The sequence below is a fragment of the Pipistrellus hanaki genome (assembly GCF_964339955.1).
Source record: "Pipistrellus hanaki genome assembly, chromosome: Y".
Taxonomy (NCBI): Eukaryota; Metazoa; Chordata; class Mammalia; order Chiroptera; family Vespertilionidae; genus Pipistrellus; species Pipistrellus hanaki.
In genome coordinates this window covers 4918034-4932923 of record NC_140525.1, presented here as the reverse complement: position 1 = coordinate 4932923, position 14890 = coordinate 4918034, and the positions used below count along the sequence as shown (strand labels likewise).

Sequence of the window (14890 nt, the reverse complement as noted above, 5' to 3'; positions counted from 1 at the left end):
GCTTTTATTATTATAGATAGATTGCTGGGCCTCTCTCCCTGAGTTCCTTAATCAGTAAGTATGAAATGGGGCTAAGAACTTGTATTTTTAAAAAATTCCTACATTCCCAGGTAATGCTGCTGTTTTGAGAACTATATTTTGAGAACCACTAAATTCTATAATCATCCTATATAATAAAAGCAAAAAAAAAAGTATAATTCTATCTAATAAAGACAGAATATGCAAATTGGCCATCACTTCACAACAAGGATGGTGGTACAGCCAATAAAGAGGGAATATGCAAATTAATGTGACAAAGATAGTGGTACAGTCCAGATTGAAGGCAGGTGGAGGGGCAGCTGCTAGCTCTGGAGCAAAGGCATGTGGCAGTAGCCTGAGTGAAGGGCCAGATCCTGGAGGGAAACTAATGCTGGCAGCTAGGGAAAGGAAGGCCTATTTTTGAATACATCTTTGTGCATCGGGCTTCTGGTATGCTAATGATATGCTAAGGTTGCTCAATTGCTTGCTATGACATGCACTGTCACTAGGATGAGCAGGAATGGCAGGTAAAAGCTGCAAGCATCATTGGACTGAGGGTTTTGGCTCAATCCCTACAGGCCACCCAAAGGTACCCCACCCGTGCATAAATTCATGCAGCGGGCTTCTAGTAAATGTATAATATGCTAATTAGACTGGCCACTCTTCTGGACAAATCTGCATTGGGGGGTACTGAGGCAGAGGAAGCAGAGGCCCCTCCGGCAGTTGCGGCAGCAGAGTAGGGGCTGAGGTCCGGGGCCAAGGCTCTTGCAAGAATTTTTTGCAATTGTTTGCTTGGATTTTACATAGTATATATGTAAAATCCAAGCAAACAGAAAGACCTGCAAATTGCCACCTCTCTATCGGTTCCCCAAACCCTGATTGGGGGCAGGGCCGACCAACAGCTCACGGCTCCTCTCCTCCAGCCAGTTAACCACCCATAGGGATAGGCCAGCCAGATCCCAACTGTACATTAATATGTGTACTAGGCGTCAAGTATAATATAGTTCATTGAAAACAATTCTGGCCGAAACCGGTTTGGCTCAGTGATAGAGCGTCGGTCTGCTGACTGAAAGGTCCCGGGTTCGATTCTGGCCAAGGGCACATACATTGGTTGTGGGCACATCCCCAGTGGGGTGTGTGCAGGAGGCAGCTGGTCGGTATTTCTCTCTCATCAACATTTCTAGCTCTCTATCCCTCTCTCCTCCTCTCTGTAAAAAAATCAAAAAAATATATTTTTTAAAAAATACAACTATAAAAGTTTAAAAAAAAGAAAGAAAACAATTCTGTGGGAGGTCAAAAATGATGTATAACCCGTGGCACCTTTTATAGCATCGTTACATGTCATCTAATATTGTTTCTGTAGGAATATTTCCAAAAGAAGTTTTAAATAAATAGGTGTTTTATTTACTTACATAAAAAAAAAATAAAGATATGTTTTTTCATGTTTACTTGTCCTTTACATGGTTTTATCCCACCCTAATTTACACCACATGTTAAAGACTAATAAATGAAATATTCAACTATGTTATACAAATATATAACATAGTAATATTTGTATTACCCAGTTAGTATTTCAGGTTTAACTCCCTGAAATATAGCTTAAGTTGTCTGTGTATAATGTTGTTAAATTCTAATGGAGTTACCTTGTATTTTTACTATTATTATTTATCTTCCCAGTTAAAGATAAAACAGTATTAGAATGTTTTTATTTAATGAAAATAATAAGTTACATAGAAAATGTTTTTATTTCAGAACTATTCGTCAGCTGGCACAGGAGCAGTTTTTTTTAATGTGCACCAGATGTTGTATGGGACACAGGCCTCTGCTTTTTTTCATTACTCTTCTCTTTACTGTTTTGGAGGTGAGATTTTTTTAATGGAGTTACCAATATTGCTTCATACTTAAAATGAAGGACAATGAGGAAATTACAGCTTTAACTTTTATTAAAATTAGGTCAATACATATTTAAGAAATATAATCTTTCTCACTATTTTCTATACTATTTATAGACTTGTTTTCATTTACTTTTTAAATACTTAAGAAAAAATATATATGTATATATATTCTTGGGGAAAAAGAAATCAAACATCTTATTGTTTTATGTTATTGATGTTAAGGCTTTGCCACTTCATTAACCAGTACTCTGTGTTTTAAAAAAATTAAATTCTGAGCATGAACTTGTGAATTCATATTATATAAATTATTATATTTCAGAGTACAGCAAGAGAGAGAAGTAAACATTCAGATGACTATTTCACTCTTCTGCAGCACCTTCTTAATTATGCTTACAACAGCAATATTAATGTACCCAATGCTGAATTTCTTCTCAACAATGAAATTGATTGGCTCAAAAATATTAGGGTATGTTACATGATATTGATTACTTTTTCACTGTTAAATTATTTGCCTTATTTAAGAAGGATTTATAATTTTGAGAATTTATATTAAAAGCCCATAGGAATAATAAAACAAAATATATTCTATCCATTGGTGAATAAATAATTCAATATTTGTAGAAAGACTGTAAAATGAATTTTATATAAATATTAGAAGTCTGTTGCACATAGATTTGTGTAATAGGCTTTTCTTTCCCTGGCTGCTGGCACTTGGACCCAGGCCTTTGCTTTGGCCAGTGCCTTCCGTCTTCACTCTAGCTGGAGTCTTCACTCCAGCAATAGCCTTCAGTTGCTCCTGTAGCTCCTTCAACTCATACTCTCCACCTCATAGCAGGTTGCTGCATGCCTGCGTATGCAAATTAACCCACATTCTTTGTTGGGTTAATTTTCATACTCCTTATTGACTAGTGGGAGTCAAGAAGTTGTACAATCGGTTTGCATATTTCTCTTTTATTAGTGTAGGTTATATATAGAGAGAGACCTGATGCACAGATTCATGCACCAGAAGGTTTTCTCGTCCTGGTCTGTGGGATCAGGCTAAAACTGCCTTTCCGACATCCCCTGGATTGCAAGAGGGAGCAGGCCAGGCTAAAGGTCCCCACCCGTGCACAGTGGGGGATCAAGGAGGGCCTCGGGAGATTGGCCACGAGGGAGGGACCACGAACATCTCAATCACCTGGACCCCAGCAGCAAACTAACCTAGCGTTTGGAGCATCTGCCCCCTGGTGGTCAGTGCACATCAGAGCTAGCAGTTGAGCAGCCTTAGCATATCACATTATGCTTTGATTGGTTGAATGGACGACCAGACATTTAGCACATTGGGCTTCTATTATATAGGATAATTTTGTTAGTTTCAGAGAGGGACAGAGAGAGAGAGAGAGAGAGAGAGAGAGAGAGAGAGAGAGAGAGAGAGAGAGAGAGAGAGAGAGAGAGAGAGAGAAAGAGAAACATCAATCATGAAAGAGAATCACTGATCTTTTGCCTCCTGCACACCCACACACGGGACTGAGCCTAAACCAGAGCATGTGCCTTGATATACAGATGTCTTTATAAACTGATATTTTGTTGTCCTAATTTTGGTATTTTTTACCTCATTTACAAGCTGTCATTTAATGAAGATAGTTTCTGTTGTTAATCCTCACTCACGGAAATTTTTTCATTGATTTTTAGAGAGACTGGGAGCATAGGCAAGAGAAACATCAATTTGAGAGAGACACATCAAATGGTTGCCTCCCATAGAATGCCCAAACAGATTTGGGGATTGAACCTGCAACTCAGGTGTACATACTCTTCACCAGGAATGGAACCCAAGCTCTTCAGGATGCAGGCCGATGCTCTAACTAGAGGTGTCGAACTCAATCAGAGAAGGGGCCAAAATCTAAAATCCAGCCTAAATCGCGGGCCGAATGGTTTACTGAACAGTCATAAACTGACACTGTCATAAACTGACAGCGGAGTGCAGTGATGACAGCGCGGTGCGGGCCACATTGCAAGGCCTGGCGGGCTGGATTTGGCCCACGGACCTTGTGTTTGACACATGTGCTCTAAGCACTAAGTAAAAAGGGCCAGGGCTAATGAAGATTCTTAAAGTTATTTTTAAGCTGTGGACTGAAAGATCCCAGGTTCGATTCCAGTCAAAGAGCATGTACATTGGTTGCGGGCAAATCCCCAGAAGTGGGTGTGCAGGAGGCAGCTGGCTGATGTTTCTCTCATTGACATTTCTAGCTCTCTATCCCTCTCTCTTCCTCTCTGTTGAAAATTAATAAAATAAATATTTTTAAAAATTATTTTTAAGCGAAAGAATCAGATAATTTCTCTCACTCCCAATTTTCTTGAGGGGAGGCAACAAAAATATTTGGTGGCCTAAAAAAAACACAAAAAAACAATCTAATCAATTAGCATTTATATTATCCACTTAATACATTTTACTTATACAGAGTTCTATGAGAATATAGTTCTGAAATGTGTCGCTTTTTGGCTTTTAGATTAGCATTCTCCTAGTGATTTGTAAAGTATTTTTAAAATAGGATTTCTCTATTTTAGCACCATTGACAATTTGGACCAGGTCATTCCTAGTTTTGAGGGGCAAAAACTTTGCTACTATCTGCTTAGAGTGAAATTATTCATATTTACTGTTTTATTTGAGCTCTATAAAATAAGAAATTGTAAGATTTAGGGAAATTATATCTGATGTGTCACTCCCCCAGCTCCTTTTTGTTCTGACTTATTTTGTCTTTCTTTCATGTAAGTTATGCCTTCTAATGTTTTGTCTTTGGCAGGATAATGTTAAAAACACAGGTGAAACAGGTATAGAAGAGACTGTCTTGGAAGGTCACCTTGGGATAACAAAAGAGTTACTGGCCTTTCAGACATCTGAGAAAAAGTATCAGATTGGTTGTGAAAAAGGAGGTGCTAATCTCATTAAAGTAAGTTGTAAATGTGGTCACTAAAAATGTTTATAATCTTTTTATTTCTTTGTCCTCATGTGAGGATATGTTTTCATTTGTTTTTTGGAAAGTAAGGGGGAGAGAGAGAAACATCTTTGTGAGAGAGAAACCTCTATCAGTTGTAACTCGCAACCTCAGTATATTCCCTGATCGGGAATCAAGTCTTTTTATGAGGGGATGGATGATGCTTCAACCACTTCTGCCACCTGGCCAAAGCTAAACTGGCTGTGACCTTTTAAGTGTTTGTTAGATTTAGCTGGCCGAAGCCAGTTTGGCTCAGTGGTAGAGCGTCGGTCTGCAGACCGAAAGGTCCCGGGTTCGATTCTAGTCAAGGACATGTACATTGGCTGCAGGCACATCCCCGGTAGACAAAATATATAATATTTTATATTTTGTCTTTGTGATATTATCTTGACCTTTTTTCTTTATCATACAAAAATCTTATCTCTGAATGTTACAGTATTTTTTTTAAATATGTGCCTCCTTCTCTTAAATAGATTTTAAGTTAACTAGAAATCAAAGTTCAGATCAAATGTTTTAGAAAGTTAAGAAGAATTTGTGATTTTGCTATTAAGCAAATCTGAATTTTTACTTGATAATACTTTAAACTGAGGAGAATTTATCCTGCAAGACTTTACCTTTTATGACATGTGTGGAATAAATTTCCTCATGTATATCTTGCAATGCAAGGAAAAGTGTGTCATTTTATGCATCTATTTTTATATATAATTAAGGTAGTAAATTTACTTATAATATATGTGTATTTTAAATCTAGTCAATTTTTAATATCTTAAAATATTTACGAAATGGAGGATGTTTATTACAATCAATAGTGTTTTGAAATGGAATTGTATTTTTTTTAAATAAATTTTTATTGTTCATATTATTACAAGTGTTCCTTTCCCCCCCCTTCCCACCCCACCCTCTGCCCTTTCCCCATCCCCCATTGTCCTCATCCATAGGTGCACAGTTTATGTTCAGTCTCTTCCCACATCCCCCACTCCCCTTTTCCCCAAGAATCATCAGTTCACTCCCCTTCCATACCTCTGATTCTATTATATTCAACAGTTAATATTGTTCATCAGATTTTTTTTTTAATTTCCTTGGATTTTAGATTCACTTGTTGATAGTTACGTATTCGTTGTTCATAATTTTTATCTTTATTTACTTTCTCTTCTAAAAGAACCCCCTTCAGCAATTCATATAATTCTGGTTTGGTGGTGATGAACTCCTTTAGCTTTTTTTTATTAGTGAAGCTCTTTATCTGACCTTCGATTCTGAGTGATAGCTTTGCTGGGTAGAGTATTTTTGGCTGTAGGTTCTTGCTATTCATCACCTTGAATATTTCTTGCCATTCCCGTCTGGCCTGCATGGTTTCTGATGAGAAATCAGCTGACAATCGTATAGGTGTTCCTTTATAGGTAACCACCTGCTTAGCTCTTGCTGCTTTTAATATTCTCTCTTTGTCCTTTGCTCTTGGAATCTTAATTATGATTTGTCTTGGTGTGGTCCTCTTTGGATTCCTCTTATTTGGAGTTCTGTGTGCTTCCTGGACTTGTAAGTCCAATTCTTTCCCCAGGTGGGGGAAGTTTTCTGTCACTATTTCTTTCAGTATGTTTTCGATATCTTGCGCTCTCTCATCTTCTGGGACCCCCATGATTCTGATGTTGGATCGTTTGAAGTTGTCCCAGAGGTTTCTTACATTATCTTCAATTTTTTGGATTCTCTTGCCTTCTAGCTTCTGCAGAGGAGTGTCTTCTGGCTCTTTATGTTCCAAATCTTTGACTTGATTCTTGCGATCTTCTATTCTGTTTTTAGGACTCTGTATAATATTTTTTATTTCAGACAATGTATTCTTTATTTCTTGTTGATCCCTTTTCATATCCTCCTAGGTCTCATTTATTTTATCGGCCTTTTCTAGGAGACTCTTGAAAAACCTTATAAGTGTGGTTTTGAACTCTATATCCAGTCGCTTTTTGTCCTCCATTTCTTTCGTTTGTGATCTATTTGGTTTAGGCATTTTCGCAGGCAGCTTTCCTGATGGGGCGGGGTTTCAGGGTGGAGCCTACAGCCTTGGCTTCCGTCAGCCCCGTCCTATGCGACTCCTGAGACTCAGGGTCCTTCAGTACTTGTTGCAAGCGCCTCTGAGAGAAAGGTGCCCTCGATTTTCGCCTGCTGCCAAACTGTCTATGCTCTCCCCCAGTGAGCCCTGTATTGGGGTTCAGTTCAGTTGGAAGTGGAGTTGGAGGTGGCGTTCAGAGCAGACTGGAGCCCCTGTCTCCTTCCCGCCAGGGCAGTCCTACAGCACAGCCAGCCGGCCCTTCTCTGCGCGCACTGTGTGCGCGCCTCTGGGACCTCCTTTCGCCGCTTCCCCAGGTTCTGCCTTACAGCCCAGCTCCCTATGGGTGAGCCTGGGTCCCCGGGGTCTGGCCTAGAACGGGGGTTCAGAGCAGTCGGGGGCCCAGCACAGTCGGAGTGTTTATCTCCTTCCCGCTTGGGAACGCCAGCCAGGCACTCGGCCTCCCTCCTCTCCGGCTCCGTCCTCTCCGCGCGCCGCGTGTCTCCGTACCTTGGGCTTTTCCAGCTCCTCCGCGCCTCCTTCTGGTTTTCTCCTTGCTTCTCCAGTCAGTCGACTTTCCTGTAGTTCTGGGCAATGTCCGTTTTATATTTTAGTTGTATTTTATTGAAATTGTTGCGTGCGGCTGCGGCTAGGTGCCTACCCGAGCAGCCATCTTGGATTCTCTCCTGGAATTGTATATTTTTAACTTGAAAATTCAAAATTGTTTTTGAGATATTTAATTATAAAATACTTTCTTCCAAGGATATTTTTTTTCTAAAACTTACATTATGCAACAGTGATTTGTTTCTTTTAACTCTTTAGGAATTAATAGATGATTTCATCTTTCCTGCTTCAAAAGTTTACCTGCAATGTATGAGAAATGGAGAATTGCCAGTTGAGCAGGCTATTCCAGTCTGTAGTTCACCAGCTACCATCACTGCTGGTTTTGAACTAATTGTGGCATTAGCCATTGACTGTGTGAGGAATCTCAAACAGATAGTAGACTATTTGACTGAAATGTACTATATAGGAACAGCAGTAACTAGTAAGTATTTTAACTTGTACAGATGGTTTTATTGGTTGAAGTAGTTACAAGTTTAAAGTTCTAGCTTTATTTGTTTTTTATGTGTGTGTATAATATATTTATAAATGTCTTTCTGCAGGGGGTTGGGTAATAGAGAAAAATGCTTTATTTTATTATACATGAAATAAAATTCAAACTTCAGAATTATAAATAAATTGGAAGCTACAGAATATGTAAATTATATAAAGCATGCATTTGCTTTTCACACATTGCTTAATGTTAATATAATCTGAGTTTTAAAAATATCACAGTTTGGGTGGTCAAAATGTGAGAAGATAACAGTTAAGTGCCTCTTGTTATATTCTCAGTTAAAGGAATGTGCTCTCAGGTTTCCTGTGAAGTATGAAATTGTCTTCAGACAGCTGATAAGAACTAAAACACAAAAGAGGGAGGAAATTAATCATAACAGAAAATAACAACATAAAATCTATTTTTAAATTACTATTTTTTTGTTAATCCTCACATATTTTTTTCCATTGATTCTTAGAATGGAAGGGAGGGTAGTGATGAAAGAGAAAGACAAAGATAGGTCACCCAGTTCTCCCTCAGGAAGGACGGACGTTGGTGCTGCGGGAGAATATAACTACCATGTCTTCCGGAACTTTGCCAAAACCTCAGATGCGCAGCCTTCTGGCAGGCGCCTGAGATTTCATATTGTTGGAGCTATACTTGTCTCCCTGGGGGTTGCAGCTTCCTATAAGTTTGGTGTAGCTGAACCAAGAAAAGAAGGCATATGCAGATTTCTACAGAAATTACGATTCCATGAAAGATTTTGAGGAAATAAGGAAGGTTGGTATATTTCAGAGTACAGAGTGATCTTGGAATGTAAAGAATTTCTTTGGGTTGAATTCCACAGAAGTTTGTCACTGGCCTGTATTCCTGAACTCCATGAAACATGAATATTTGAGCTAAGGAATAGTTTCTCTTGATAAATAAACAATGAAATACTGTGGGGGAAAAAAAAAAAAAAGAAAGACAAAGATAAACATTGATTCAAATGGTTGCCTCCTGCGCACACCCCGACCCTGACCAGGATTGGGCCTGCAACGCAGGTATATGCCTTTGACTAGAATCGATGTGCCCGCAACCAAAGTACATGCCCTTGACTGGAATCGAACCCGGTACCTTGCAGTCCGCAAGCTGACGCTCTATCCACTGAGCCAAACCGGTTTTGGCAAGATCACGTTTATCAAATTTAGTTAGAAACTCCTAAAACATGATTAAAACTTTCTTATATCAAATAACCTTAATTGCATCATTTTCTCTTGTGCTTAATTAACATTTTATTACCATGTCTCCTAAGTGTACAAAATCTACTGCTAATGTTATCAGTGATAAGCCACATCTAAACAAAATTAAATTTGTTCTGAAATGTAATTAAGGGTGATAAAAGTAGAAATTCAGTGATGATTATTGCTTAAAATCAATAATGTCCCATTCTGCCAAAGCTATCTTAAAGAACAAGAACAAATAATAGAAGGTGTTAATGATCTACTTCATGAAGACAAGACTGTCAAAAAACTTTTAGTGACCTGGATAAAAAAACAATCACAGAAGCATATCTCTGTGAGCAAACATGATGGTTAAAGCCAAATCAGAAATGTTGTTTGCAATGTCAAAAGAAAAGACAATACTCAACTACAATTTTAATATACCAGTAGCTCTGCATGATTTGAACAATTCAAGAATAGTTATTTATAAAGTGTGAAAGTGATGAGTCACCAATTATTACTAAAAAGGCTGCTGAAGGATTTTTTTAAATTCTAGATAAGCTCATTGTGGGAGAAAATTATTTGCCAGAGCAAAAATTCAATGTGAATGAAACCTCCCTGTTCTGGAACCAATTGTCTAAGGGGACTTTTATCCATAAGGAGTCCAAGTCAATGGCAGGTTTCAAAGCCTTTAAGGTCAGAAAATTCTTGCTTGGATGCAATACTGCAAGCTACAAAATGAAAACCCTTTGTGAGCTGGTTCAGTAAGAACCCAGGGTTCTCAAGCATGTCAATACGAACTTATAATTGCTCAGCTTTTCTTAGATTCTCTCCTGAATTGGTGTGCCAGCAAAGCGGAGTTCTGTTTAGAAGATGGCATACTTTCAAGATTTTGATTGATAACACTGTTTTTGTTTTGCTTGATAAAACTGTGGGTTTTGTTGTTGTTGTTGTTGTTGTTTAATATATTTAATTGATTTTTTACAGAGGAGGGAGAGAGAGATAGTCAGAAACATTGATCAGCTGCCTCCTGCACGCCCCCTACTAGGGATGTGCCCGAAACCAAGGTACGTGCCCTTGACCGGAATCGAACCTGGGACCTTTCTGCAGGCGTACGCTCTATCTACTGAGCCAAACTGGTTTTGGCGATAATACTGTTTTTATTGGGATCTTAATCTCAAAATCAAGCTGATGTTTCATCCTCCAAACACCATCTCTTTGATCCAATCAATGGATCAAGGACTTACTAGTATAACAGTTTTGAATTCCCACTTAGATCTATTCCTTCCACCTGTAAAGCATTTATAGGAACCAAAGGAACTTTGCCTAGGCTATTGGTGCAATTGAAGAAAACACTGGTGTATTTGGGAAAAAACTACAATCATTAAAATATCAAAGGCATCAAAAACCTTGCTTGGGCAGAGGATCCAAGATGGTGGCTTAGGAAAACACACCTAAACTCCTGCCATGCACTACAATTTCAAAACTACAACTAAAAAACAAAATGTCTGTCACTCAGAATCCCAGGAAAACTGGCTGAATGGAAGCTCTACAACTAGACTGAAAGAGAAAGGAGCATTCAGGGCACAAGTGCTGAAAAAGTAAGGTATGGGGGCATGTGTGCGATATGGGCTGGCAGCGGAGCCTGGCTGGCGAAGGGTGTTGCTTTCTTCAACCCGAAGAGAGACAAGCTCCCAATCTCTCTGAAATCCATTTTCTGGGGAGAAACAATACTGCCTGCCATCAGGTCGGAAAGCGAGGGTGGCTTGCTTGCAGAACTGCACAAGAATGAGTATTTGCTATGCTGGGGAGCAAGATGTGGGGATATTGTCAGAGAGGCAGAGACAGCTGATTGGTAGCCATCGCTGTTTGCACACTCTAGCCTAGTAATGCTCTGAAACTCCACCCCACACAATATATAAACACACACAAGCTCCAAGCAATGGCCTTCTCTATTGCAGTTTAACCTAGCAAACTTGCATCCTGTTGCAGACAGCTCCAAAATGTCCAAGCTTTAAGCAGGGAGGAGAGAACTGTGGTTCTCACTGTAGTTCCTACAGGGTGGCCTCAGACAGTAGCTGAACTTCACCCCATTGGAGATCCAGAAGCCAGTGTACCTAATGTCAGTGTAAGACACCAGATTTCAACTCCTCACATCCATAAATCACATTCGGGAGGCAGACTCAATGAGCACCAAAGCCCCACTGAAACAAGGCCTGCACCATAAGCGTGTCTGCAGCGCAGCAGCTCTTCCATTATCGTCACTGCAGGTCCTCACAGCCAGTGGGCTGGAGATCAATTCCTCCAAGTGCACCAACAGCAATCAAGGCTTAACTAAACCAAGACTTTGCACTGAGCCCACAAATGGGTGTACCAAGAGCAACCACCTCAGGTGATTAGGGAAGCCGAGCCACTGGCCCCTTTAGGTCACCAACCACACAAAGCCACTCCATCAGCACAAGTAGGCAGCCAAATGCAGAGACACAGAAGCATGTCACAAAAGGGAGAGATGGAGTAAACTACTGGATGACAGAGAGTTCACAATCACATTTATAAGGTTACTCAAGAATCTTCAAAAAACCGCTGAGCAACTTGAAGAGACCTTCAAGGACCTTACTGAAAATGCAAAAAAAATAAAAATAAAAAAATGAAAAAGGTTAGAAGTTAAGCATACACTGTCTGAAATAAAGACTATACAGAAACTCAACTGTACCTTTTCCCTTCGGCGTGCCACTGAAGATCGTGGTGTCAACAGGGGTCGCCGCCCAGCCCAGGGTTACTGGTATTGTAAGAACAAGCCGTACCCAAAGTCTGGCTTCTGGCGAGGTGTCCCTGATGCCAAGATCCACATCTTTGATCTGGGGCAGAAGAAGGCTAAAGTGGATGAGTTCCCACTCTGTGGCTACATGGTGTCAGACGAATATGAGCAGCTCTCCTCCTAAGCCCTGGGGGCTGCCCGTATTTGTGCCAACAAGTACATGGTGAAAAGTTGTGGCAAAATGGCTTTCACATCTGAGTGCGACTCCACCCCTTCCACATCATCTGCCTCAGCAAGATGTTGTCCTGTGCTGGGGCTGACAGGCTCCAAACAGGTATGCGGGGGGTGCCTTTGGAAAGCCCCAAGGCACAATGGCCAGAGTCCACATTGGCCAAGTCATCATGTCCATCTGCACCAAGCTGCAGAACAAGGAGCATGTGGTTGAGGCCCTATGCAGAGCCAAGTTCAAGTTCCCTGGCCTCCAGAAGATCCACGTCTCCAAGAAGTGGGGTTTTACTAAGTTTAATGCGAATGAGTTTGAAGACGTAGTGGCCGAGAAGCGCCTCATCCCAGATGGCTCTGGAGTCAAATACATCCCTAATCACGGTCCCCTGGACAAATGGCGAGCCCTGCACTCGTGAGTGTCTCGGTGCTTTCCCCACCTTACAGCCACCAATAAATCAGCTTTCCATCCAAAACAAAAAAAAAAAAAAAAAAAAGAAAGAAAGAAAGAAATTCAACTGTAGATAAATGTATCCTAAGAATCAAACCAAAGATCTGGAATATGAGGAAACAAAAAACACCCAACCTGAGAGGCAGAAAGAAAGAATAATCCAAAAGTGTGAGGATAGTGTAAGGAGCCTTTTGGACGGCTTTAAGCATACCAATATCTGGATTTTGGGGGTGTCAGAAAGAGAGAGGGAGCGAGATATTGAAGGCCTATTGAAAGAAATAAAGACAAAACTTTCCCTACCTGGTGAAAGAAATAGACTTACAAGTCCAGGAAGCCCACAGAACCCCAAACAAGAGGAGTTCAAAGAAGACCACACCAAGACACATTATTAAAATGCCAAGGGCAAAAGACAAAAGAGAGAACCTTGAAAGCAGCAAGAGAAAAACAAGGGAGTACCCATCTGACTCTCAGCTGATTTCTCAACAAAAACAATGCAGGCCAGAAAGGATTGGCAAGAAATATTCAAAGTGATGACAGCAAGAACCTACAACCAAGATTACTCTACCCAGCAAAGCTATCATTTCAGAATTGTAGGTCAAATAAAGAGCCTCACAGACAAGAGAAAACTAAAGGAGTTCATTACCACCAAACCAGGATTAAATGAAATGCTGAAGGGTATTCTTTAAGAAGAGGAAGAAGAAGAAAAAGGTAAAGGTAAAAACTATGAACAACAAAAAGACATCAAATACATACCTACCAATAAGTGAATCTAAAAATCAAGTGAATAGCCGAAACCGGTTTGGCTCAGTAAATAGAGCGTCGGCCTGCGGACTGAAAGGTCCCGGGTTCGATTCCAGTCAAGGGCATGTACCTTGATTGCAGGCAATCCCCAGTAGGGGGCATGCAAGAGGCAGCTGATCGATGACTCTCATCGATGTTTCTAACTCTCTACTCTGTATCTCTCTCCCTTCCTCTTTGTAAAAAAAAAAATCAATAAAATATATATATATCTTAAAAATCAAGTGAATAAAAAATTTGAAGAACAGAATGGACTGATGAATATAATAGAATCAGGGACATAGAAAGGTAGTGGACTTACAATTCTCAGGAGGAAGGGAGTCTGAGAGGTGCAGGAAGAAATTGGACAAAAATCTTACATCTATGGATGAAGACAGTGGGTGGGGTGGGGAATCGGGTGGAGGGAGCTATTGGTGGGGAGAGGAACACCTGTAATAATCTGAACAATAAAGATTTGTTATATAAAATAAAATAAAAAATAACCTTGCTTGACCTTGGAGTGATGTCACTAAGAAGTATATGAATGTCATACAGGAGCACACTAAGAGAGATTGCTCCATGACTTCAAAGGCTTTGCCAAGGATAAGATGGTTGCAAAAATCAACAAGGCCTGGCTTGTCATTGCAAACAACCTTAACATAGGTGTGGATGAGGCTGGCACAGAATATCCTAGAGGTGGTTCAAATCAGGAACAGGAACACATAACTGAAGAGGCAAGAAAAAGGACCTTGCAAAAGAACAGAAAAAATCCCCAAGAAAATTCACAGTGAAGGGTTTAGCAGTTTTTGTAGGCCTTATTTACTAGCTTAAAATGCATGAAAACTTGGAAACCAATACTGAAAAGTTTTCAGACTCAGATAGGAATATAGCATTATTTATGTACTTACAGGCAAAATCTGTCATGAATTAAAGAAACCAAGCAAATCACCTTAGACATATTTTCAAAGAATGGCACCTCCTAATGCCTCATACAGGTTCTTCAGGAGGTCTTATAGGATAAAGTGCTATTACCAAAGGATATGACAGTTCCATGTATTACTGCCCTGAAGACCTTCCAGTAAGAAAAGATGTGAAGGTGAAAGACAGTGTATTGATGATTCTAACCCTCTCACGAGTAGGCTAGGGTGTGTGGGGTTAGTTGTGTCTTAGTTTATCATGAAATATGTTTTTTACTTAATGCTAGAGGCCCAGTGCATAAAAATTTTTGTGCAAGGGTGTAGAACTTCCCTCCCCTGGCTACAGGCACCAGCTTCTCTCCAGACCCAAGACTCGAATTTCCCTCCTTGGGCCGCCAGCAGGCACCCAGGACTCAGGCTGCTTCTCTTCTCAAGCTGCCTACAGGCATCTAAGATCCATGCTGGCTTCCCTCCAGCCCTGGTTTCATCTAATTAGTATATTACCCTTTTACTATTATAGATTTTTTAATAGAAAACAGCCTACAAAATA

At 40.1% G+C, this 14890-nt stretch overlaps 1 protein-coding gene and 2 pseudogenes across 8 annotated transcripts in view; all 3 read left to right on the top strand.

Annotated features, from left to right (window-relative positions):
* Positions 1-14890, top strand: part of LOC311615834 (ubiquitin carboxyl-terminal hydrolase 9X-like) — a 206135-nt gene that overhangs the window by 154542 nt on the left and 36703 nt on the right. For all 6 annotated transcript variants that reach the window (XM_084871268.1, XM_084871269.1, XM_084871265.1 and 3 more), the window contains 4 exons: positions 1771-1879; positions 2233-2379; positions 4694-4840; positions 7743-7965. In XM_084871268.1, coding sequence (XP_084727394.1) covers positions 1771-1879; positions 2233-2379; positions 4694-4840; positions 7743-7965 — 626 coding nt within the window. The remainder of the gene's footprint in view (positions 1-1770; positions 1880-2232; positions 2380-4693; positions 4841-7742; positions 7966-14890) is intronic.
* LOC311615833 (cytochrome c oxidase subunit 6C-like) lies at positions 8540-8990 on the top strand (annotated as a pseudogene). The gene has a single exon. The product of its transcript is annotated as a cytochrome c oxidase subunit 6C-like (transcript).
* Positions 9888-12869, top strand: LOC311615850 (large ribosomal subunit protein uL16-like; annotated as a pseudogene). The gene is made up of 2 exons: positions 9888-9911; positions 11906-12869. The product of its transcript is annotated as a large ribosomal subunit protein uL16-like (transcript).